General features: G+C 49.9%; 7 protein-coding genes across 7 annotated transcripts; 3 read left to right on the top strand and 4 right to left on the bottom strand.

The window, feature by feature from the left end:
- Nucleotides 1–2: 2 nt before the first annotated feature.
- BKA67DRAFT_659146 (VIT family-domain-containing protein) lies at nt 3–956 on the bottom strand (the record flags this gene model as incomplete). The annotated part of the gene is made up of 1 exon (XM_046107404.1): nt 3–956. One exon carries the CDS (start codon nt 954–956, stop codon nt 3–5), a length of 954 nt encoding a protein of 317 aa, XP_045959153.1.
- Nucleotides 957–2,623: 1,667 nt separating this feature from the next.
- On the top strand, nt 2,624–3,884 carry BKA67DRAFT_517511 (acid phosphatase; the record flags this gene model as incomplete). Its single annotated transcript, XM_046097915.1, has 2 exons — nt 2,624–2,828; nt 2,878–3,884. 2 exons carry the CDS (start codon nt 2,624–2,626, stop codon nt 3,882–3,884), a joined length of 1,212 nt encoding a protein of 403 aa, XP_045959152.1.
- A 2,167-nt stretch (nt 3,885–6,051) lies between these two features.
- Nucleotides 6,052–7,385, bottom strand: BKA67DRAFT_290959 (uncharacterized protein). Its single transcript, XM_046096011.1, has 2 exons — nt 6,410–7,385; nt 6,052–6,357 (listed from the first exon to the last, which is right to left on the bottom strand). The coding sequence occupies exons 1-2, from the start codon at nt 6,957–6,959 to the stop codon at nt 6,284–6,286; spliced, it is 624 nt and encodes a 207-aa protein (XP_045959151.1). The 5' UTR covers nt 6,960–7,385; the 3' UTR covers nt 6,052–6,283.
- A 1,625-nt stretch (nt 7,386–9,010) lies between these two features.
- BKA67DRAFT_566515 (bola protein) lies at nt 9,011–9,988 on the bottom strand. The gene has a single exon (XM_046102896.1). The coding sequence runs from the start codon at nt 9,825–9,827 to the stop codon at nt 9,375–9,377; it is 453 nt and encodes a 150-aa protein (XP_045959150.1). The 5' UTR covers nt 9,828–9,988; the 3' UTR covers nt 9,011–9,374.
- A 1,338-nt stretch (nt 9,989–11,326) lies between these two features.
- BKA67DRAFT_536171 (Alpha/Beta hydrolase protein) lies at nt 11,327–13,199 on the top strand (the record flags this gene model as incomplete). The annotated part of the gene is made up of 3 exons (XM_046100121.1): nt 11,327–11,603; nt 11,659–13,116; nt 13,186–13,199. The coding sequence occupies 3 exons, from the start codon at nt 11,327–11,329 to the stop codon at nt 13,197–13,199; spliced, it is 1,749 nt and encodes a 582-aa protein (XP_045959149.1).
- Nucleotides 13,187–14,875, bottom strand: BKA67DRAFT_566512 (FAD dependent oxidoreductase). The gene has a single exon (XM_046102895.1). The coding sequence runs from the start codon at nt 14,801–14,803 to the stop codon at nt 13,367–13,369; it is 1,437 nt and encodes a 478-aa protein (XP_045959148.1). The 5' UTR covers nt 14,804–14,875; the 3' UTR covers nt 13,187–13,366.
- Nucleotides 14,876–21,146: 6,271 nt separating this feature from the next.
- BKA67DRAFT_491279 (peptidase S8/S53 domain-containing protein) lies at nt 21,147–23,700 on the top strand (the record flags this gene model as incomplete). The annotated part of the gene is made up of 2 exons (XM_046096979.1): nt 21,147–21,176; nt 21,238–23,700. Coding segments are annotated over 2 exons (2,493 nt in total), but the record flags the coding sequence as incomplete, so codon positions are not given.
- Nucleotides 23,701–24,071: the final 371 nt, after the last annotated feature.

Below are 24,071 nucleotides of genomic sequence, written 5' to 3'. Positions count from 1 at the left end.
CTTCATCCTACGATAAGCTCTGAGGCTTTTACGCAAAGAAGTGCAGCGAAAGCAGCGATGCTCCCAAGAATCACCATTTGTAGACCTTCCCAGGCACTCTGCTTGATTCTGTTCCACCGCCTTGAGTGATAGTGCCATGCGTGACTCCAGTGCTTATCCTCGACCTCCTCTTGCAGCAGATAGTGCTTGGTAAAGCCGAAGATGAATAGGGCTATCACGCAGACGCCAAAGCTCCATTTCAAACCAGCGCTGACGTCGGTGACGAAAAAGTACGGGAAGAGTGGGAGGAGGCCGCCTAATAGATAGCCTATTGCCACCGAAAGGCCATTCCAAATCGGTGAGCATGGCTGTTCATCCTCAGAATTGGCATCGTTCCTGGCCAGGAGGCTCTCGCGTTGCGCGACAATAGCATGAACGATACCTGGCTGCATATTGGCATGAGCTTTGACAGCATCCAGTAAATGCTTTGGCAATCGCAGAGGTTCAAGGTATTCTTCCAATGCAGCTTTGCTGCTCATATTCGCCGACGTTTTCTCAAGGTCCGTCTGCGTTGCTTGATTTTGCCGCTTAGCATCATTCAGCGAGGCTGCTGCCGCTGCAATGTCTCCTCGAGCCGAGAGATATCCACCAATACCCATGCTGATACTGCCCGCCGCGATTTCTGCCATTCCTGCGAGAATGACTGTGTTTGTCTGGCCGAGCGAAGACAATCCGGCGGTTAAAGCAAATGGCACAGTCAATCCGTCGGCAAAACCTAAAGTATAGTCCGCCAGGAAGCGCGAAAGGGTAGGTAATTGATTCGCTTGACGCTTGGCGGTGCCGAATATTTCCAGGTCATGATCCTCTACATCGCTAGGATAACTCAAAGAAGTTGACGGGGTATAAGGAGTTGCTGGGATAGACTCATAGACGGGCTCCTGTTGGGAAATGCCCTGCAGGACGTTGTTGATCGCCATGACTGTAGAACGGTATATGATCCTTGATTGAGATAATCAATTAGGCAGCCAGACTGAATGCTGCTTGCGTATCTCCGCCTGACAGATTCTGCTCGATGAACCAGCAGTATTCAAAGCTATACAATCAGATTCCGTTCCCAACAAACTATAATAATGATCCGGTGCGCGCTAATGTTTATTTTAATTCCTTTTTAGATCGACTTCCAAAGTGCTAAGATTCGAAATCTCCAAATACACTCGTCTTTTGAACACTTGAGTAGAGTCGCTACATCTGTAGCTTTTGCTGTCGTTTGACTTGGGATTTCGTTGCGATAAAGGTCGTGAGGGATTCAAAATATGATGTTCAACTCTTCATAGCAGCGAAGCCAGCCTTCGTCTTGCGTTGATCGTGCCGAGTCCCGACTCATTGAAACAAAGAAAGTGGAATAACAAAGTCCTTCGATGGAGCAAAGACGCCGACTACTGAACAAGCTCGCATTAATGGAGATGTGAAGTACTCACCCGTCTATGCAATGTGGTGAACGCGTAATCCCTGTGAGATCACCTTCCTCAACCAATGATGAATGCTACAATCAGCAGGTGCCCAGACTGTAGCTATGCCTGGATTCCTTGAAAGCACGTTACTCGTCAATGGCCATCGCCCCCAGTGAGCCTAGTCCTATTGGCGACCCTGGCTACGGCAGTCTAGGGCGCCTCAATGCAACCTCGTCCGGACAAATTTGCTGCATCTTTTGCATCCCCGTGGCCTTGTCTTGGGTAAAGGACGCTGGGATTGGAGATGTCGCCGCTGTAATTCGCCCACCTCCGTAGACTAATGAACTTGGGCTCTTGGCCCCTGCACACCACCGGCTCTTCAGTGGAGAGGATCTAGTAAACAGCCCACCAAATCCACCTGTCGCCTCCTGGTGCCAATGCTTGGCCCTATTGACAGCACGTGCATGTTACTACTTTCTACACCTTCCTCTCTAGTTCAACGACGCCATAGTTTGCACAACAATGTCCGGTATTGCCATTCAAATTCGTCACCGAGGCATCGTGGACGGACCATGCTAGGTTAGAGGCTCTAAATTTCATGCGTCGGATTCTTTCGACAGGACCCTACGGTCAATCGTCGCGGTTGAATGCAGCCTGTCCGTACAAGTTTCGACGCGTGATGCCATAACTTGATACTTCAGCGGGAAGTGCAAGACCGCTAAAGGCTCGCAAAAGCTTGTTTCCATCCATCTTCTAGGTTAGTAGAATGTTATATACGCCTTAGCCTCCGGACGTGCACAAACCACCCACGGGGTGAGACGACGGGTCCTCCTATTGGCCTATTGTGTGACGCGGGGTGAGGGGATGATCTACTCTGCAGGCTTCAGAAGTTCCTGTCTACCACAGCTCGCCATTCGCGTCGCATCCAGCCTGTCAGCGTTGTTCAAAGAGGGCCCTGGAGGATGCAGCTTACGAAAATAATTCCCTAACCTAGAGGAGTGGGACAGTAATTTGCGTGTCGTGAACCGGATGTCGGGTTTCGTCTCTTCGCTACACTGCATATCACGTCTTGACCACATTTATATCTCTGCGGTGGCCGCTTACCCAGCTTTTCCCGTAGGACCTGAACTGTTGCGTGCTCGGCATTGTCATACGTCCTTTCATACTCAATCATAGCAGCCGCAATGCATTACATGCTGCTCTCCATCCCATTGCTGGCCGCGACCGTTGCGGCACAGGCTGAGAACCTGTACACTGCGACGGCGGCAGCGTCAGTTGCTGCTGCTCGTGCGACAGCCAAGACATCAAGTCCAACTAGCAATGTGAAGGGTAAAGCATTCGATCGGTTTGTTGTGATCTGGCTGGAGAACACTGACTATGACATGGCTGCTGGTGATGGTATGTCAATGTCATCTTCGATCCAGCGTCTCTTGCTAACGGACTCCAGAAAATTTGGCATGGTTAGCGACGAAAGGTATCAAACTAGACGGATACCATGCTGTCACTCATCCAAGTGAGCCCAACTATATCGCAGCTATTGGTGGTGACTACTTCGGTATGCAAAATGACAACTTCAACCAAGTTGATGCCAACGTCTCCACCATTGTTGATCTGCTTGAGGACAAGGGCATCACGTGGGGTGAGTACCAAGAGGACATGCCATACACTGGGTTTGAGGGTATGGCATGGGTCAACCAGGAGACTGGGGCCAACGACTATGTTCGCAAACACAACCCGGCAGTCATCTACAACAACAATGCCAAGAACACCGAACGCCTCTCTTTGATAAAGAACCTCACCCAGTTCTACGTGGACCTCGAGAACGATGCACTTCCGCAGTGGATGTTTATCACCCCCAACATGACTAGCGATGGTCATGATACCGATGTCACCACTGCTGGCATCTGGTCTCGTACCTTCTTGGAGCCTCTGTTGGATGATGAGAAGTTCATGAAGAACACCCTTGTTCTCGTTACCTTTGATGAGAATGAGACCTACACCATCCAGAACAAGATCTTTGGTATCTTACTAGGTGATGCTGTGCCGGCTGAGCTTGTTGGTACTAGTGACGAGAACTACTACAACCACTACAGTGAGATCTCCACAGTCTCAGCCAACTGGGATCTCCACACTCTCGGCCGATTCGACGTTGGTGCCAACGTCTTCAAGCTGGTCGCCGATAAGACTGGCGACTCGGTTCGGGAGTGGCATGGTGAGATTGAGCTTGAGAACAGATACTTCAACTACTCCTATGCTGGACACTTCAACACCCATGGAGGAAACACCAGATACCCCGGTCCTAACTTGGGCAGTTGTAGCAAGCCGCACAACCGAACTATCTTGCCCAGCATCCAGCAGACTTGGCAGGGCAACCCAGCTCCCGTCTACTATGACTTCAAGTTGGAGATTCCCGATGGGTTGAATCCTCCTGCCGGCTACGCGCCCGTCAGCTAGACTTCACGTCAGTATGTCATATGTACTGAATTATAATAAATAATGTCAATTTCATTTCAAGCGATCAGCGTCCTTATTGTGCCTATCACGAGTACGTCCTGAGTATATCATGGGCTACCCTGCGAATTGACTGTGTTCGGCTTGTTGCAATCCTGTTCAAGTCAAAGTATGTGGCTCTTCAGGTATGCCTTTCGTGTCTTTGAAGCTTGCCCGAAAAGCTTGTTGCCATAGATGAGAGGCACACTTTGCACTCGGCTGCTGTGATGTGGCTTGCATTCGCCTGAACCCCGATCTGACTGTGATGGGATAATAGCGTCCGTGTGATACAGAATTTTCGGTGTCAATGATATGCCAAGATTCCATGGCAGCGTTGCGGCTGTGCTTTGTAGCTAGGACACGCTTGTCGGAGCGCGCATAGCACAACATGAAAAGAGCCAGGTCGTGTTGATTGGATTGAGCATGCAGGAAAACCCTTACAGAAATTCATCAGCTATCACTATCTGCTTTCACAAAACTGTCCTTGGCATGTCTCAAAAGTTCACAACCCCGATGTGATGCCCCTGGATGTCAGCCACATCAGAGTAGACCATTGCTTCCGTGCAAATCTGACTGCAGGCTCCTGGCCGGTATAGTATTCGAACATGTATGTCAGTTCGTATCCTTGGAACATTGTAACACAATATTGAATGAACGCGAACTGTAAGTAGAATGAATTCAATCAGGTGGCTTTTCTTGGGGGAGATGGGGTGGGTTTCCTCACAGCTACGTCTACGAAATCTTAGGAGGTAGCTGCATGTGCGCATGGCGCAGATATACAATGTTTCTCGGCAGGCAATTCATCGTGCTTATATCAACATGAGCCACTATCGGAAGCTTCTCCGTCTATAAAGCGACAGAGAAATCCAACGAGCTGGGTAGGTGGCACGTTCCACACAAGCAGGGAAGCAGGACGCCCGCGCAAATGCGGGAACGGACTTGCTTTTTGCCCGCACCGCCAGAAGTGACCGCTTAGAGTTGTATTCCAGGTCCGGATGATCTCTTAGGCTCTGTGGGCGTTCGCCTCGTGAAATCATAATGAGCTGATTTTTGGTTTTGACAGGCAGCCTGCCCCTGCAAATGGCGTTTGCTCACCGTTCATTTGTGTTCCAAAAGGAAGTTTTCAATGCCCCAAATCCAAAACGACTGCATGTCGCTCAAAACGGCAAATCCAGGAGCAAATCGCAAGTGATATCGGAAAGACGATCCCAATGCCAGATCTAAAGAATCCCTGCTGCGTTTTGGGTATCGACAGCCTAAAATCTCCGAGCCCGCCCACAATCTTGGACATCTCAATGTGTGCAGAAACGGCGGCGCCATATGCAGCAAGACATGCCGCAGGTCATCATGTCAGCCACCAGCCTTGCTGCACTTTCCAGCAAGATCTTGCATTCGCTGCATCTACCCCTGATGCCTCGCGAGCGGGCTGCATTCTCGCGCAACGGCTCACAGATTCCACAGTTCCTGCAACGTCGATCACTCGTAGTTTCTTCGCGCACTTTCATCGGGCTGCAATTTCTTGTACGGCTCCGATGTCCACGGCATGACAATCTAATAACACCAACGAAGCGGCATCAATACGCAATTGCGACCTCCCTTCGCACCTCATCCAAGGTCATACACTACCATTATTGGAAAACGCTTCGAGGACATGGTTTGAATTGGGCTCGTGCATGCCGGTCGACGCTATATGGTACTTCGGGCCTTGTCAGGGGCCGTCAAGGACCGAGTGCAGACCGAATGCTGTGTTATGTAAGTCGCACTACACATATCGCAAGGACTCCTAAGAACAGGTTATTTGGTCTTGTATCACCGAGACGCATGGAAGGGTTGGCGACTAACAAAACAAATGGTTGTACAACGTGCCAGAACCCTAGCTACGAAGACGGCAGATCATGATGAACTTGGAAAATTTTGGCCAGGTACTTTTTGAAGGCTCATGATCATGCAGTGATTGCATGGGTTGTCGAGATCGCACCTGTTGCTGCCGGAAAAGTGACACGTTACATTCCAGGGTTGAGTACCTCCAGAAGACTCAACCTTCCTTCGTTTCATGGCAGTCAGGGCCAGAGAAGTACCACGTCGGCTTCAGACTGAATGAACACAACTGGTTTCCAGTAATGGCGGAATAGAAATATCGTGAACCTCAATTTAAAATTTCTAAGTCCTCAACGTCTAGACATACTGCCTTTTCCGGCGTGCCATAGTGACGCCAAGTTGAACAATTTACCTCTTTTTCAGAAACGCCGTGATTCAAACCAGCCAAGGAAATCTAGATCCTCCCCCCCAAAGACCAGCGCTTCAACTAAACTATAATCTCTGGTATTGCCGTTGCCTACGAGTGCCTATTTGGTATAAGACTTTTACTTGGGTGCCTTTGGTACATCGAATACACGACTCGCACGCATTCTCCTCAGTAGTTCCCGCTCCTCCTTCGCTGAGATAAGCGTTAGCAGCCATAAAACGCCATAAATTTCCAAGTCACTTACAGCCTCGTTCAGTGCTCGTGGAGTGAACCGTCACCTTGAACTCTGGGTTCGATTGCACCGTGTTATCGCAGATGTCCACCGTCTCAGCACCGTAGTTCTTGGTCGTGGTGATATGGAACCGATACTTGCGCGCGGGGCTGTTGAACACAATATCTGGGAAGATGGCGTACAACTTGTTTTCTCCGTCCAGATATTGCCCATTCATGACCAAACAGCCCTGCGACGAGTAATAGGTGTCGTCCCAGGGGTTTTTTATGGACCCGCTGGCATCCTGAACCAGCACCTGGAATGTGATGGTTTCCTCGGGCTCTGCTAGGATGCTAACGACGAGAGGAGGCCACATCGGCACGCCCTTTTGGATGACCTTTGGGGGCTGGACCTCTATCGTTATGGGCCGAGAGCGCATATCGTAGCCTGACATGGTGTTTAGTGCGTTTTGGGCGTATGAATGGTGTTGAAGATTGCTCCCGTATGCTCTCTTAACAGTGTTGTAGCCTTGATGAATAGACTCGCTCATCGTCTCCGCCCCATAGCCCATCTTATATGCCATTTCGACGTGACACAAATGAGATCAAGCAGATGGTAAGTTTCTTTATCTCCTCCCCACAGCAGCTAACACGGGCTTGGGCGCAGTTTGTGGAAAAGACACGGATCGTCCAAGGCTGCTTTGTCGGATGTAGACCGCAACTTGACGTTTGGTTCTGAGGGCACCCGAATGCTTTTGCAAAAGCCTCGCCAGAGGTGTTGATATATTAAAATTCAGCAGCATGACAGAACCCAGTCTTACTAGTCAATACATGCTGTCTGAGAGACCACCGGCGCTCCCCCAATAGGGTTGCGTCGTTCGGGGATAGAGTAGGTCATGAGCTGATATCTTGGCGATCTCAAGACGGCCGCAAACAAGCCATGATGCGAGCGGGTTGCATCTCCCGGCCGGGGGACGCGGGTTGTAGCTTCCTCAGATCTGTCTTCATCTTGCCAAAACGTTGCTTTTCTACCCTTGGGCCTTGAAGAGTTTCGGTAGCAATGTAAGAAAGCAAATGTGTACTCCGTAAGCAAGGACGTGAACAGGGCTCGATATTTGCTAGGACCCTGAAGGGGGTTTGGGGGAGCACGTGGCTGATGTTGGTCGTGGTTGTTGTTCAGTAATCATTTAACCAATTGTTACAAGGCTTAAGCCACAGATCCCTGAAGACCTGCATTTCAGTCCACTTCAAGCCTTCTAGCACGATTGGCGAGCAACATCATCGCTGGCTAGATCACTTCATCCTGTGTAATGACGGTTCAAATGCCACAATATTGAAAACCTGAGAGATCGCCCTGAAGCTTAACACGAGACCTTTGGGGACTTTGGGGGATCAAAATACGCTTTCTCGCTTATCTGTCCAACGGCGCATCGCATCTCAAAATTTAGGGTTGGGTTCCAAGTGCCTGGTCGCTGGGAGATTTAGTGCGAAACGACTGCAAGTACTCGGTGCACGCATATTGCTTTTTCCCATTTCGTACGAGTCACCACTCAAACATATCGGATTCCGTAAGCGCTACGTACCGCTTTTGCGTGTCCGGCGAACCTTATATTCAATATTGCTGTGACTTGAAAGAAGACCTCTCTCGTCTATCTCCGCTCTTCCGATCTCTGCTCGATGGCCCGCTCCGCCCCTTGAAAACCATAATTGCATCGCAGTTACAGCCCTACCAAGTAAACCGGAGATGAAAAATGTCAAATGCGGGCCGATCCACGGTTGTTGTGTTCCTAACTATGATTATCGTTGTTGCATCGTAGATAACAACTACAAGGTGTGGGTGTCAACGATGAGGCCAACCAGAATATTCATTCCGTCCTAAGACCGGAGAAACGGTCCCTGGCTAGGTATAACCATGGTGATTTTGTGTAACTTATGCGTGCCGAATATTCGATGCCTTTTTTATACACACACCACACCATTAAGCCCGTTTTGTAGTGCCCAGCGAGTTGGTAGCCAAAAGTACCCATCTGCAAGATCAAAGCCAAAAAGCATTGCCGGCGGTATGCATGGAACTGTATGGGGATATAATAGCACGCCTCGCCATGCACAAAGGATCGTAACCTGACTATTAGCTTTGGAAAGGCCAACATGTCGAAGCCACAGATACCGGGATATTGGCCAACCGGATCTAACTCCTGAGTTTACATAACTAATCTCAAGATGCACCTGAGTGAGTCACCATAGTTCTGACTTGTTGAGCGGGTATAGTGAAGTAGTCCTGGCCATTTAACCTGTTCTAAATTCGCGCTCACTTGTGGCTTCAGCGTCGCACTAAGTTTCAGGACCTGGAGACTCGATTCAAGTACTGACTCTCGCTCAGTTTGTGAGCACGTAGTATCGCGGGCCATGAAACTCCCAGACCACAATTCAAGTTGCAACCCCGTGACGAATAAGTCGGAAAAGATCACTGCTAATCCTTGATCGGCTAATTTGGATAATATCTGATACGTAGATTACTGCTTCCTGATATGTACTGGAGCCATGCTAAGCAACAAGGATTTGTTCGTTCACCCCGAGGATATACTTCTTTCTAAGCTGCGGAAAATCACAGAGCGCCACAAGTGGCTTATCCGTTATAGATGTTCAAAGTGTCACCCAATAGAATATTTAGATCGCTCGGAGCAGATCCCGAACTGCCCATCTACTGCTAGAGCAGCACAATATGGACGAGTCTGAAAATTTCCGACACCAATGGTGACGCCGAGAAGTCGAACATTTTTAGGGTATATGGATCGATTGGTTTCTCCAAAGAGCTATACTTCGGGCCTGTTGTACATCTACTATACAACTCAGTGTACACTGCGGCCGGTCACAATAATTGCCCGGGTTCTCCGTCATTTTAACCTTGATTAACATCCTTGCCGCCTCTTTCTCGCTGGTTTCATGGTGCCCTGGCGGAGCCCATTTCTATTGCCCATTTATAATCTAGCCACTAATCCTTAGGAGGGTACTTTCGTTCGTAGTTGGACCCCATGCCAGCTCTTCAGCTGGTCACCCAGTACAGAATTGACCATTCGCTGCTGCTTCAACATGTTCGTACCACGGAACTTCTCGGAGGCAATCTCAATGCCGTACATGGACCCGCAGCCACCAGATATATCTTGCACCACAAGTTCGGACGGTGAGAACTCAGATGTGAGCTTATCCCAGATTTCTGATTCGGCAGTGTTGAGATAGTCTGGCTTTTCTGGCACACCCGCTATACTTGGCGAAGGTGCTTGTGCTTCGGAAGATGTCGAGTAACGTATCGGGGTAGGAAACAGGCTTCGCTTATATTGTGTTGTCGGTCCCGACGTCAGCACAGTTCGCACAATAGTGCTCTGAGCTCGCGATGACGAAGCGAGCTGCCGTACTGCTACTACGGCCACTCGGCGGCACTGGTGACAAAGCATTGTGGCTGTTGATATAAGGATATGTTTCCTGAATTGCCTCAAAAGGAATGAACAGCAACAGCAAACAATCCCACGTCTCCGAGATATATGTTTGGAACGGTGTGATACTTAGGAAAATGCAAATGAAGCCCCTACGGATGTAACTACCATGGGTGCAAAAAGTTCATCTTCAAAAGCTCCAACAGGCCTATCGTTATGTCCGACGCACTAAGTAATCTCGCTCGGGCCGGAAGATTACCGACCCGCTAACCTAGACTAGACTAGTCTAGACTAAAGTTAACAGATGCATCCCAAAGTGCCAAGAAGTCGGCAACATACCGATTGACTCTGATAAATATGGCCTGTGATGTCTCATCTGGTATCTCAGCCTTCCGCAATTCAAATTAGTTTAGTTCATACTCCTTTTTTACATGAAGTGGTGGCATAGATATCGAAGGATTTATCGAACGGATGCCTTCATGGATGGCGTCCCAGTATTCACGTCTTGGAGCCCCGACCCCCCTGTCAAAACAGCTCAATCATCATGAGCACGGTAACTGCGTACCTGAAGTTGTCCTTCCCGTGTCACCAATCTCACGCAGACATTTTGTCCTTCTCTTCCCTCGAATGTAATTCGATCCGACCGGGCATCCTTCCAAGGTCGTTTTTAAAAAAGTGAAGTACATGGGCGTTGCTGTCATGGTATCTCAATCGCCTGCATCAAGGTTTATGACAGTTTCGTGAAATCGCAAAGAATCAGCCAGATGAGGATCGGGGACTTGGGAGTTGTAATCTTCTCCGACCTTGCGTCGTATTCCTTCTCCCTCCATCTTGAAACTAAGCGGTTTCATGACTTTCTTGTTCCTTAGCGAGCCCATCGCAGCGGTTGGTTCTGGGGATCTTGGCGGAGCCCCATAAGCGATTAATCTATTTTCAGTGGACCACGTGCTTCCCGGGCTCGCTTGGTATTAGAAGTCTGAATAAGCTCCATGCTCACAATCCATCTTGCAGGTCACGCTGGTGAGGAAACTCATGTTCGGACGATCTACTATCCGGTGGGTCTGCAACTGCTGATCAGGAAAACTCAATTCTTTGAGGCGGCTTTTGCCATCTATGCGAAGCACGGATGCAATTGTACCATTCGCAATAACCTCTTGGTTCGAGCAGATAAAGGAATAATCATGGACTGATCTACTTGGATGCTTGCGAACACATCATGAGAACTTCAAGCACTCATTGATCGTACCATCTTTCGGAAATCGACGCAAAAGGACGCGTGGTCTTGGCATCTGAAACTCCCCTGGTCGTTCCAAGATCCTGGCTGTCAATCCTCGGGATTTCCACGGCCTGCGTTGGAGCCGCACCACCATGGCCCTCAATTTATGGCAGCTTCCGACCGTTTGTAGAGCAGTGGGTGGCCAGTGTTTAAATCGAGCCTTGGCGCCGCTCTCCATTAAACCAGTACCCGCCGGTCTGTCAACTGTTGCCTCCGCAAACGACCCGCAAATGTATCAGTCGCCATGCTACCATTCTGGTGCCTGCTCGTCATTGGAGCTGTCACTTGTGCGCAGTTCGTGATACCTCCTGACGACCTCATCGAAACCATCGGGTATGCTGGTGTTCCAGTCCGGTTTAAGGAAGTGCCGTCAGGGATATGCGAGCTCGATCCTGATGTAAAAAGCTTCTCGGGATATGCAGATGTCGAGATAGACCAACACATCTTTTGGTGGTTCTTCGAGGCTAGAAATGGCAACCCACAAGACTCACCAGTGACTGTATGGATCAACGGCGGACCAGGTATTGCCAGTTTGAAATCTAGTTGGTGTCGATCGGCACACTAAACATAATGTAGGCTCAAGTTCCATGACAGGACTATTAGCAGAACTTGGCCCTTGTGGCATTGATTATTTCGGCAACGTATACAACAACCCGAATTCTTGGACGAATAACAGTAACCTGCTATTCATCGATCAGCCGAGTCAGGTTGGCTTCTCGTACTCTCAGCCAGTGCCAGCCTACGAAGAGGATGGGAAGTTGACAGTCGTACCCAGTGACGACTGTCCCAAGGATGGATCAAACTCGAAGACGTGCGGAACTTATTCGAACCCGAATGTGGCAATTACGGCAAACTCAACAATCAATGCAGCGCCGGCTTTCTGGAAGACTCTACAAGGCTTTATGGGTGCCTTCCCGCAGTATTCTCACGCTGGGTTCAACATAGCAACCGAAAGCTATGGAGGCCATTACGGCCCTGTATTTGGCGCCTTTATCGAGCGACAGAACGATTTGGCCATTCCCGGTACCCAGAAAGTAGACCTCCGCACCCTGCTCGTAGGGAATGGCTGGTTTGATCCCATGATTCAATTTCAAGCTTTCTACAACTTTACAGTCAGCCCTGGAAATACGTATGACTTCTTCCCGTTTAACGCATCGACGGAATCACGTGTGTACGACAATCTGTACGGCTCCGGAAAATGCCTCGATCGGCTGGGGAACTGTAAGCTCACCGGAATAAACTCAGTCTGCGCCGAGGCCGACGAGTACTGCATGGACAATGTCGAGGGTTTATATCACGAGCTACTGGGCCGCGACGTGTACGACATACGCGAAGTCGACCCAGATGTGTTCCCGTACAAGTTCTTCCTAGACTACCTAAACACACCCGGGGTTCAGAAGGCTATCGGCGCCTACACCAACTTCTCCAGTTTCAGCCGCACGGTAAACCAGGCGTTCAGCAGCACCGGAGATGACGCACGCGAAGTCGACACGATCGAAGACATCCGATTTCTTCTCAAGCGCAATATTACCGTTGCTCTGTATGCAGGTGACGCAGACTTTGACTGCAACTGGATCGGCGGCGAGGCCGTAGCCGATGCCGTCGAGGCTCGTGGGTTTTCGCGGGCTGGTTACACGCACTTGGAAACCAGCGATGGCATTGTTCATGGTCAGGTGAAGCAGGCCGGTCGGTTCAGCTTCACTCGAATCTATGAGAGTGGCCACATGGTCCCGTTTTATCAGCCCCTGGCCGCACTGGCGCTGTTCGAACGTGCCACCCGAGGGGTTGATATCGCCTCGGGTGCCTTATCTGCCGATCCGTCTTACGTGACAAAAGGCTCCAGAAAAAGTGCCTACCGGGAGGGAACTGCTACGATGCAGTGGGAGCCAGTCGCACCCAACACCACTTATGATGTGGCGACAAACAAGCCTGGCAGACCTTGGTCGCGTTACCCGGCGGCTGAGGACAAGCCTGCGGATGCGGAATACTGGAAGCTGTACCACTTCGAAAATAATGAACTAGGGGAAGGAAGCCGTATGTGGCGTTTGTTCCTCCGGTATATGCTCTATTTATTTTCATCATAGAAAACTTATCACATGCTAGCATTATGTTTATAATACCCGGTTTAATTCTTAAAGCCCCTGGTCTAGTATTGGATAGTTCTTGCTCATAACGGCCCGTAGATTTCACTGGCTGTTTACTCTATTCAGTTGCAATGTCGTCTGCTACGCTTCTGATCAATCATGGCCAAAGGCCTGCCACACTGCACACTCATCCAGTCCGGTCATAAGAATCTCGAAGCATCGCAACCGCCAAGTTTCGCACTTTTCGTCGCGCCATCAAGGACAAGCTCACTGACGAGTTTGCCGGTGCCTGGCGCGTTCTGAATACCCCAGCAGGTATGTCCCGCTGCTACAATCAAACCTTTGGTGCCGCCGACCTCACCGATCCACGGCCCGCCTTGGGGTAGATAACATGCCTGCTTAGCCAGGACCTTGCCGTCCTTACCCAGCTCGTCGCTGATGCCACCAACCTGGTGCAAGATATCGTCGCACCGCGCCTCGTCGACCTCCACGTCTGCGTTCGTCGTGGGAAGCTCGACGGTTTGGTCTGTAGGTCCACAAGCGTATGCGGTGCCGTCCGGTCGCGCGTAGATCTCTGGCTCGACTACTTGCGTCCTCTTCAGCGGCCCCTGGGCAGCCTTGGATCCGCGCGCTTTCTCCTTGGTCGGTGTCGGGAAACCAGACGGGAGGACGATCGATGTAAACAAAGCGTATGCTGATACTGGCTTCGGCGTCTGGATGACGACACTGTGTGCCCGTGATGCGGTGACGGGGACGTTCGGTAGAAGCCGCGACGTCCAGGGACCTGCGGCGACTACGCACTCTGTTGTCGGTAATGTTTCTTGCTTTCCGTCCTTCTCGTAGACAACATTCTTGACAGCTCGACCGTCTGCGGCCTTGTTGATCGTGGTGACTCTTGCCCCCGTAACAATCTTGACCCCCCTCTCTTCGGCAAGCTGCGCCAGGCTCCGGGTGAAAAGTTCCGGGTGCACCTGCGCCGTGTTGTCCGGCGTTCCCATGTTATCGTAGCTGCTGAGCGCGTGTTCGGTATCCAGCCAATCCAGGTCCTCGGGAGCGCCCAGCTTTTTCAGGGCCTTGGTCGTTTTCTTGTGGTCCCTGTGCAGGCCCTCGATGGCATCACCCGCGACCTCCGCGGCGGTCGCGTCATCGTCCTGCGAGCTGAACCCAGGCGGCAGCCGGGCCCGGCAGTCAACCTGACTGGCATAGCAGCGGCGGTATCCCCATCGCTTGTGGCCGTCGTGCTCTTTCGCCAGCTCGTCGTGTAATCGGAAGCTCAGAGGCACGATGTTCTGCGGGAAGGCCCACAGCGCGAGCAGGCCGCCGGCTTTCCCGCTGGCACCTCCAGCGATGCCGTCGTGCGCCGGGTTTCTCTTCCACTTCGACTGCGATTCGGGATCGGCCAATGTCGCGGGATCGGTGATGCTGTCTGCTGTTCGGCCGCCCGAGTTGGAGGTGGATGCTTCGAGGAGAGTGATGCGGTGGGTTTCGGGGGAGTAGGAGGGGTGGCGCGTCAGGTAGTAGGCAGTGCTGCAGCCAATGATGCCGCCGCCGATAATGGTGATGTCCTTCTGTTGGCCAGCCATTGTGCTGGTTGTGACGAAGCGACGAACTGGGGTCGACGGTAGAATGTGTCGCATATAGAAAGAGCACTTCCAACGATCGCTAAAAGACTGCAGATGAACGATTTAGTATGCAAAATCTAATGTCGTGGCAAACAATGTGAACGAATATTCTCAACAGTGGCTCTGGCGGGGCAGTCAATTCGCTACGTCATGCAGCGCGTGCAGTTAACCAGAGGGGCGATTGGCCTCTAAGTTAGCATTTGTGGTATACTAACCTTACACATGTGTGTGTTGGGAACCGTTCTGACCTAAAGAGTTCATGTAGCGTCCGTTCTGCCCATACACATGCCTATAATCTTCTGTGTTATTTGCTATAATCCGGTTTTAACCACGGTTAGTTAATGGTGAGCAACACCTCTAAAATCATCACTAGACTATGGTACGGTCAGTCTAGTCTAGACTAGGTTTCAGTGATCGCCCCAACCCGAAACAAATCAACTGCACATTGCTAAGAGCCTGTGTTATTGCGAACAACTACTTCGCATTGCAATGTATTCCAGGACTCACGACTTATCCACCTCAATTAAGTCTAATGCGCTGTTATGAGACGCCCAGCACTCGGCAACTCTCACATGGCATGCTCCGGGAACAACCATGGAGCCTCTCTGCCCTAAGATGCTCAAGGAAAAGATGATTCAATGATACACCCCGATTGAGGAGCTGCAAGTTGTTGCACTTGCGATACTCGCAGCTTCGAATCCAAATGTACTTTGGGATGGGGAAACCATGGCAAATCCTGCATACAATACGAAATTTCCGCCGGTTGATTCTTCACGGTCATTGCTACTAGTCTAGATGCTTTCGCCATGGCACTGGAGCTTGGATGGATATGGAGGAATCTGGCTCGACACTCGCGGTGTTGTGCAAATTAATGGAAAGCATGGGGCTCGTGAGAGTGCGCGGGTGTATTCCATTTATTACCGCGCTGATCTCAACAAAATCTCTATGCTTGTCTCTATTAGCTGCCAGTCAGGTCTATTTCAACCACGACCCAAGCATGGTTAGCATCTAGTCTAGTTGTATTTGACTATAGTGTATCGATAGGGCAGAATGACGTGTACGGCAAATCTTTTGCGGTGCTCCTAGTATGTGAACCAGCTCACGAAGGAGCAGTGCACTCATAGGGCCGGACTCTACAGGAGCAGCTTACAAGCACAAGAGATCTGCACTTCAGTGAAGGTATCTTACACTGGGAGTGTATTGCTGAGTATATCACTGATTCGAACTAGGGCCTGATTCATCTCGTAGTTCTGTGTTGTAACAGAATGCTTAGAGCTGGTTGACGTTCAAGTGTCTTCTCAGACACATTCGTCACTAGGTGCCATATTCTCCCAGAACAACAGGGCAGATACATAATCCTTTCCATTCATAAAGCAAGCAGCTCAAAAGTTTTACTCAGCACAAGTAACACTTGAATCGCATTGTGTATCATCATTCCTGTCAATTTCTCAACAACTGGGCAGCTCTATAAGTCACGAGTTATTGGGTGGTTGAAATGGAGACATGCTATCAGAGCTTATATTGCAAACTTAAGGACCAAGTCCCGAAGAGGTCCCTATCTCCGTCGTTTTCATGGGCATCCGTCTCCAGATCGTCTATATGCGAGGCGACGGAAAGTTTATCCAAGTGTTACAGTATTGTCTCTGGATCTTTGGTCTTGTACAAATAGCCAAACAGTGTCGGGCTCTGTAATACCCCAAGGAAAGTCTGTATTCGGAAGGAAAGCCAAGTCGTAATCTTTTTTTCCGTTCATCTCCATCCGCCAACCAAGATGATGCGTAAACCAATTACCTAGACTATATTTGTGATGATATCACCAATTCCCTATCCGCTTGAGATATTATACTAGCCAAAGGAGCGGCCCACACAGGGTTCGGATTACATGCAGGGCCGGATAGTCGAACACCATGGTCAGTATGGTTCTCGTCGCAACCTCTCCGAAATGATCTCGACGAGTTCTGCAGAAATGGTGTCACGATTAAATGCTACAGTCCAGCTTACCAGTGACGCGGTCCAGGCTGTAGAACTCGATTAGCGGGCACCGAGGAACATTTTATTCAACTATATGAGTGTCCCGGCTTTAATCCCTCCAAGCACAAGCATGGAGTACGATTTTAGACGACCTGAACATACGTGCTGAGTATTTTCAGGGTCGAAAGAGGAACTTGTGGAAGCGTACTCTTGACATTGGTTATAATTATCATGGTAAATGAAACGCCTCGAACACAACTTTACTTTATGTTTACTTATCGGAAGTCTTTTGGAGCGTCTCTTTCTTAGAAATTATACCGAGCTAGCGCGTTCTCATTATCAATTGCATGCGTCATATCGAGATGTAGACAAGTACAATTTATTACCTGGTCTGACACTGAGCGATTCATCGATTAAACTATTAGTACTATAGGTTGAGACACGAAAGTCACAAGTAATATGACCTCGCAATCAAAATTCCTCAGAGATTTAAATGCTCGAAGCAAGCCATTTAGGCAAAGGTTACGTCGTGTTAACACTTGTCGATTTCTGTGCATATATAATGCTCATAATAGCCTGGATTACTAGTGGAACCACGAGTGGCCACAGCTCTTGTAATGCAAAATTTCATGTTAAACACAGCGAGCAGTACTACGAGGCAGCCAATGGTCCGTATGGCGGGAGCAATCAGGTACAACGCTTCATTCGCCTGGTCCCATGATGAAAAAGGAGCGCTCTATTTGCACAAGTTTGAAAGCTTTAGTATCTCACTCTAGACTCGTGAGCGACCACTGAATGTGTCTATAGAACGGCGTTCTTCTAGATATGGGTTGACTGAGTTAATGATTCCTCTTTCCCAGGCGGTGATCCACTCGTTTGTGGGTATATTCGCATATGACTTTGACGAGGAGAGGTACATTCGATAAGTTGAACCCGGCGGCTACCATGAGGAAATGTTTTGGTGGTGTTTTCGGTTCATCACGGACCATATTAGACGCTGGCTGCATGTAGCGGATTGGACAGCGTTGGTGTATCATATGATGAGCTCCGACGTAATAGAATTTGAAGGAATAATTTTGGAATAATTTAAGGGCGTTGAAACTGCCAGTACTATTATAGTGATCGTTTAGGAGTCGCAAAAATCTACAGTTGTTAATCTGCTTGTTTGGATAGCCCCGGGAGATTGTCCCGATTTGGTTTGGTCACTTGTGTGTGCGTTGAGAACACGAAGGTCAGAATAGTTTCAGCATATTCCCAAAACACTACAAATCCGTATACTCACAATAATCGCCAACTCGCGAACGTCGAGTATTCAATCCAAGATTAGGACGGAAAGCCTTGATAGGCGCTTTGAAGGTGACTGAGTTGCAACAATGTACGCAACAATGTGGTACTAACCGGATTCGTACGAAACACTATCAAAAGCCGAAATCCGCGGCAGGCATTATGGTCTAAGGGGGGGAAACATCGAAAGCAGAATTTGGAGTGTTGCTAGCTAAGGCCCTCAATGATGTTCCAAGCATTATGGCATCGATAAAAGTAGGTGTGAGATTTGCAGTTATGACCATTGTTATGAAGTAGTCGACTCTGCGCCAAGAAGCGGGCGCATGTTTTTGCAGCAATGAATACCTGGAGTTGTTTGATTGCCACGACGCAGCTGACGACTTTCTGCAGATATATCTCTGCATGTGCAACACACCACATCAGGAATCCTGATCAGAGCCAAGAGCTTGAGGCGAAATATATACAAGCTGCATTTCGTCAATGACCAGCACATTAGACAAGAAGGTGCGGGGTGAGCATTTGGGCCACGGGTAATTAAGGGTGGGGGGTTCTTTATGCATGGACCAGTGCGCATTGATCTTATTAGCCCAAATACAGGTGCAAAACAGGGGTCCAAGAGCCGTTACCCAAGGTATTCTTGATCTTCATCTCAGAAGCTGAGAGGCATCATGCAAGGTGATTCTTTCGTGATAAGACGTGATGAACGTGCTCGCGATGGTGAATTCGACAAGTCAGTGTCCCAAGATTTGCCCCTGAATTTGTTGCGGAAGAGACAACCTGTTAATGCACGATTTTGGAGAATGCTACTGTTACTGTTACGTCGCCGAGAGCCGCGTAGTGACACACTGAATGCACGGCTCGCATGGTTATGGGTACATGTCAGCATATATGCAAGGACAAAGGCTAGTGGATTTCACAAGCTGCTTCTAGAGTTGAGTGAAGAAGCATCTTTGAGATCTTTTAGATATCTTTGGACGATACTTGATCCATTGATAGGGGCGTTCCAAAGGCTTGGAAGCAGAGCCCGTCATCCAAATCAGGAAGCTCAGAAGCCTCGTTTGGTCTAGACTAGATTCTTGGTTAGAAGTAGTCCGCCATTACATACATTATATGCTTAGTATGGGTTCCAGTTGCAGAATACTACCTCAAATATAGCCGGGTCAACATCTCATTGGGCATTGTTCCTGAGCCAAACGAGATGAGCATAGCCGTTGATGCAAGAGAGCTGAAGTAAAGTTTAGCCTCGTAGCTCGCGTTCATAAGCTTTCATTTCGATCCAGCCCTAAGAACCCAGCAATGGGACCTAAGTCATCGTTTCGGACAAGAATTTGAGCGGATGAATGATTGGCATAGCTATGTTTGTACATGTGCAAAAAGACTGATTTATGTTGATCAAGATGGAATTTCCTGCCCGTGCGTATCTCGTCTAGACCAACCTAGACTAGTTGCAAGGGGATCCCAGGCCAATTCCAGCGTAGAGTGCCGAGAGAGCCTGGCAGCGTGGCTTTGAGATCTTGAGGCCAACCGACTTCCTACCCTTGCCAGAAATGCTTCTACTTCATCCGTACTTCCCCTCGTCTATATTCTTGGCATGTTGTCATCAGCACTGATACGATATGGAATTAGCATGGGTCGGAGTGCCGAGAACTGGTTTACATGGCGAGTCGAAAGGTCCTTTTGATTACCTTATGCTAAGCTAACATTTAGACGGTGCTTTGGGCTTTTGTGCAGTAAGCCACAAAGTCTCAAAAGTCCGACGTACAGGCATAGAGCCGCACTTTAGTCCCGATAGGGGAGGTCTGTGTGATACTACATTAATGGGTATACAGCTGCACGATGGCTCTGTGCGATTCTTCCTGCATCGTTGTCCGCCGACATGGTCAGTTTGTGGTTTCTTGAAGCACCTCATGCGGCAGGTTGTGGTGTCTTGGCGATGTAGATACGGAGGCGATTTTGACAGCATGCTTCACAAGGTGCTACAAGTACAATAAGTAATTTATGCTAGCCTAGGCCTAATCTGGCATCAGCGCCCGCAGTTGCTGAACACCGAGCTTTAGGACTAGATTATGTATAATCAACTTGCTGATACTTTCTCAAAAGCGATGTTCGTGCCCGAGAGACGCATCTTCACTGCGCATGTTGAATATCGTTGCAGGAAAAAGGCAAGTTGATGCGTTGTCCAGCAGACGGTGAGGGTAAAAACAAAGTTTAATCCGCAGCAAGCCTCCCGCAATCGCATTACTATGTCGGGGGCTCTTTCGCGCGTGCACTCAGCCAGAATACCTATGTAATGTATGTAGGCATTCAGCCGCTGCTTGGAACAAACACGGCGTTGTAGCATGTCTCATACCCGACCTCTCTTCGTGTACTCGTATGTCGCCTGAAAACGGTTGCACGCCTCGAAGCTTAAACTCAAAACAAGAGTCCAATGCATTATTCGTCGCTTCTAGAGCTACCAGCTGCATTGCTCATCGTGTGCTCCATCAAAACCGTCAACTGCCTTCCTGACTCGTTCAAGCGTTGAGGGCTCAGTCGATGGGAAGGGCGCCACTCTGTCACTCTAGCGGCAACTTGCTCAATTGACCAACAGCAAGAAGCGAGGGAGATCTATCCTCACCCTTGCCCCCCTGCCAAGCATGCTACTTAGCCGCCCAGTTCGTGGACCTTCCCGGTGATCCTTGAATGCTTTCATCCTATTACGCCAACGGAAGTTCGACCGATAGTAATGATCATCCTAGCTTATCATGGCCGGCATACGCGGTGCCACACCAGCTCCAGGGTGAAATAAAGTAGCTTGAGTAGCAATGCAACATACCCCCAATGAGGATCCAACTAACCGACCCACCCAAGTCAGACCCCGGATTGTTGTTTGGATGGACGTTTTTCCTGCAGCTACAAATATGGCGTGGTTCCGCTTCCAACGGTTGGGAATGTTGTTCTTCGCTATCGGGTCGATTTGCGCTCGTTCTGTGTCGCGTGCTTGAATAGAGGACTGCTTTAGAGCTCCGTCATCATGGTTGGAAGAAACACCTTGTTGTCGCTCCTTGCGAGCGCAGCAGCTCTTGCCGAGGCCGGCCGCACCCCTAAGAAGGTGGTTACTGCTTCCTACATTGTTGAGTTCGAAGAGAGTGAGGTGAGTTCATGCCGTGGTACCCAAACAATTTTCCTATGCACAGAGCTAATGTTAAACAAAGGATTCGTCCAGCTTCTACGATCACACAAGCTCGCTTGGTGAGACCTTAAGAACTTTCGACTCGTCGCTATTCAAGGGCGCCTCGATCAAGTTCCACAACGCGGAAACTGCCGATGCCGAGGCGAGCAATCTCCTTTCACTGCCCAGCGTTAAAAATGTCTGGCACAATGGTCTATACTCTTTGCCCGAGACCAAGGTCATCTGGACAGGAAACCCTGAGACTGGCGTCGTTTCCAAGAGACAAGACGCCAACGCAACTGACACTTTCTCGCCTCATGTCATGACCCAGGTGGACAAGCTCCGCGCCCAAGGGATTGTCGGTGAAGGTATCAAGATTGCTGTCATTGACACTGGTGTTGACTACACTCATCCGGCTCTTGGCGGTGGCTTCGGCCCGGGCTACTTGGTTAGCTACGGTTATGATATTGTCGGCGATGACTACACCGGTTACAACACCCCTCACCCAGATGATGACCCATATGACGGGTGCGCTGGGCACGGATCTCACGTCGCCGGTATCATTGCCGCTCAGGCCAATGAGCTTGGCTTCACCGGTGCTGCTCCAGGAGTAACTCTCGGTGCATTCCGTGTCTTCGGATGCGACGGTAGCGCTGCTGACGATGTCCTCATTGAGGCCTACCTCCGAGCTTATGAGGCTGGTAGCCAGATCATCACTGCGTCTATTGGTGGCTCTTCCGGGTGGAGTGAGCAGCCCTGGGCTGTCGTCGTCTCCCGAATTGTTGAACAGGGCGTTCCTTGCACCGTCTCAGCCGGTAACAGCGGTGACGTTGGTCTCTTCTATGCTAGTACTGCCGCCAACGGCAAGAGGGTCACTGCCATTGCATCTTTCGATAACGTTGTGTCGCCTGCTCTGCTCCACACTGGGAACTACTCTGTCGATGGCGGCGCTGATACTGAATTCGGCTATGCTCTCGGCGAGCCTGCTGGCTGGGCTGGCGTCAACCTGCCTCTGTGGACTGCCTCTCTCAACACCAGCGATCCTGCCGGCGGTTGCGACCCCTACCCTGCCGATACCCCAGACTTGTCTGGTTACATAGTGCTCATCCGTCGTGGAACTTGCACTTTTGTCCAGAAGGCTACCAATGCTGCCGCCTTCGGTGCCAAGTATATCATGTTGTACAACAACGTCGCTGGCGCAACTTCTGCTGCTGCTGCCGTCGACGGCATTCTCGCTGTGGGGATGACCACTGCTGCCCAGGGCGCTACTTGGGTCAATGCACTTGCAGCTGGTTCTGAGGTTGTTTTGGACATCCCTGACCCGGAGACGTCCCCTGTACTCCTCCAAGAGACCAATAACACTGTCACCGGAGGATATCTTAGCACCTACACATCGTGGGGCCCTACCTTTGAAGCCGATGTCAAGCCCCAAGTTGGATCTCCCGGTGGCAACATTCTGTCCACCTGGCCCCAGACTCTTGGCTCTTACGCCGTTATCTCTGGAACTTCCATGGCTTGCCCTCTCGTCGCTGCCATTATTGCGCTTGTAGCTGAGGTTCGTGGTACTTTTGACCCCGCTGTCATAGAGCCTATTCTTGCCGCTACTGCCAGCCCTGCCGACCTGAACGATGGATCCTCCGCTTACGACATCTTTGCTCCTGTCGCTCAGCAGGGCTCTGGCTTGGTTCAGGCGTATGATGCTGCATACGCCACATCGCTTCTCAGCGTCTCGTACCTTGCCTTCAACGACACCGACAACTTGGTCGATACTCTGAACTTCACCATCAGCAACCTCGGAACTGAGGACGTTACATACGATGTCGCATCCATTGGCGCTGCCACTGGATACACGTTCTCCACATCCATTATCCCGGACCCCTTCCCGGGTATCGAGTTCGATGACACTGTTGCCACTCTCGCATTTAGCGAAGACAAGGTTACCGTTCCTGCTGGAGGCGATGCCGTCGTCGCCGTCACTGTGACCCCTCCTGCCGTCGACGCTACTCGTCTTCCTGTCTACTCTGGTTTCATCACCTTGACTGGAAGCAATGGCGAAAGTCTCTCCCTGCCTTACCAGGGTATTGTAGGCAGCCTTCACGACACTACTGTGCTTAACGAGGCTTACCTGTCTCTCTCCACTGATTCTACCCTGACTGCTATCACCGGCAGCAACTCCAGCTTCGTCATCTACAAAACTAACAGCAACGCGACTGTCGCTGTCCAGCCTGTGGCCGTCGCCGACTTGGCTTTTGGCTCACCGTTGGTAAAGTACGAGGTTCTTGATGCCTCTAGCAACGGAACCAGCCTTGGTGAAATTCTTGGCTCGCCCATCTACTGGAACTCTCGTGACCCTATCGGTGCGACTTGGAATGGTACTCTTGCTGACGGAACCTACGCTCCTGCTGGAAAGTACAAGTTCCAGATCTCCGCTCTTCACATTTTTGGTGACGCCAGTGACACATCCGAGTACGATGTCGGCACTACTAGCGAGTTCTCTATCACTTACGCCTAAACCAATAATGGTGACGTGACGATAGGAAAAGGAGAATCAATGACGATGATGCTGCCTCGAGCATAGCTAATTATATGTACATATTTTGTTGAACAAGAAGTTTAAAAATGTCTCCAGTAACATGCGATGAATGTGAACTCGGGTATTTGATTGCTCCAGAGTTGAATTGTTACTTGCTCCCTCCGAAATGTTAGCGTCAGCTGGCTAGACTGATAGGGTCGAAACAACCATCAATTTATGACTAAATGTGAACGATGGTGGAAACATGACGTTCAACCCCATCGTGAATGAACAAAATGAGAATAGAAAGCAATGAAATCATTGACAACTCATCGTCATCGCGCTATGTATCACTTCCTGGACGT

This window comes from Truncatella angustata (assembly GCF_020726525.1).
Source record: "Truncatella angustata strain MPI-SDFR-AT-0073 chromosome Unknown BKA67scaffold_4, whole genome shotgun sequence".
Lineage (NCBI taxonomy): Eukaryota > Fungi > Ascomycota > Sordariomycetes > Amphisphaeriales > Sporocadaceae > Truncatella > Truncatella angustata.
This window is presented reverse-complemented; position numbering and strand designations above follow the sequence as displayed.

What these genes read in the sequence shown, in the direction of transcription:
- BKA67DRAFT_290959 (XM_046096011.1), bottom strand. Translation starts at nt 6,959, where the DNA reads ATGGCATATAAGATGGGCTATGGGGCGGAGACGATGAGCGAGTCTATT. An exon ending in CACGAGCACTGAACGAGGCT is followed by an intron (nt 6,358 to 6,409) that starts GTAAGTGACTTG and finishes CGCTTATCTCAG; the next exon opens with CGAAGGAGGAGCGGGAACTA.
- BKA67DRAFT_566515 (XM_046102896.1), bottom strand. Translation starts at nt 9,827, where the DNA reads ATGCTTTGTCACCAGTGCCGCCGAGTGGCCGTAGTAGCAGTACGGCAG.
- BKA67DRAFT_566512 (XM_046102895.1), bottom strand. Translation starts at nt 14,803, where the DNA reads ATGCGACACATTCTACCGTCGACCCCAGTTCGTCGCTTCGTCACAACC.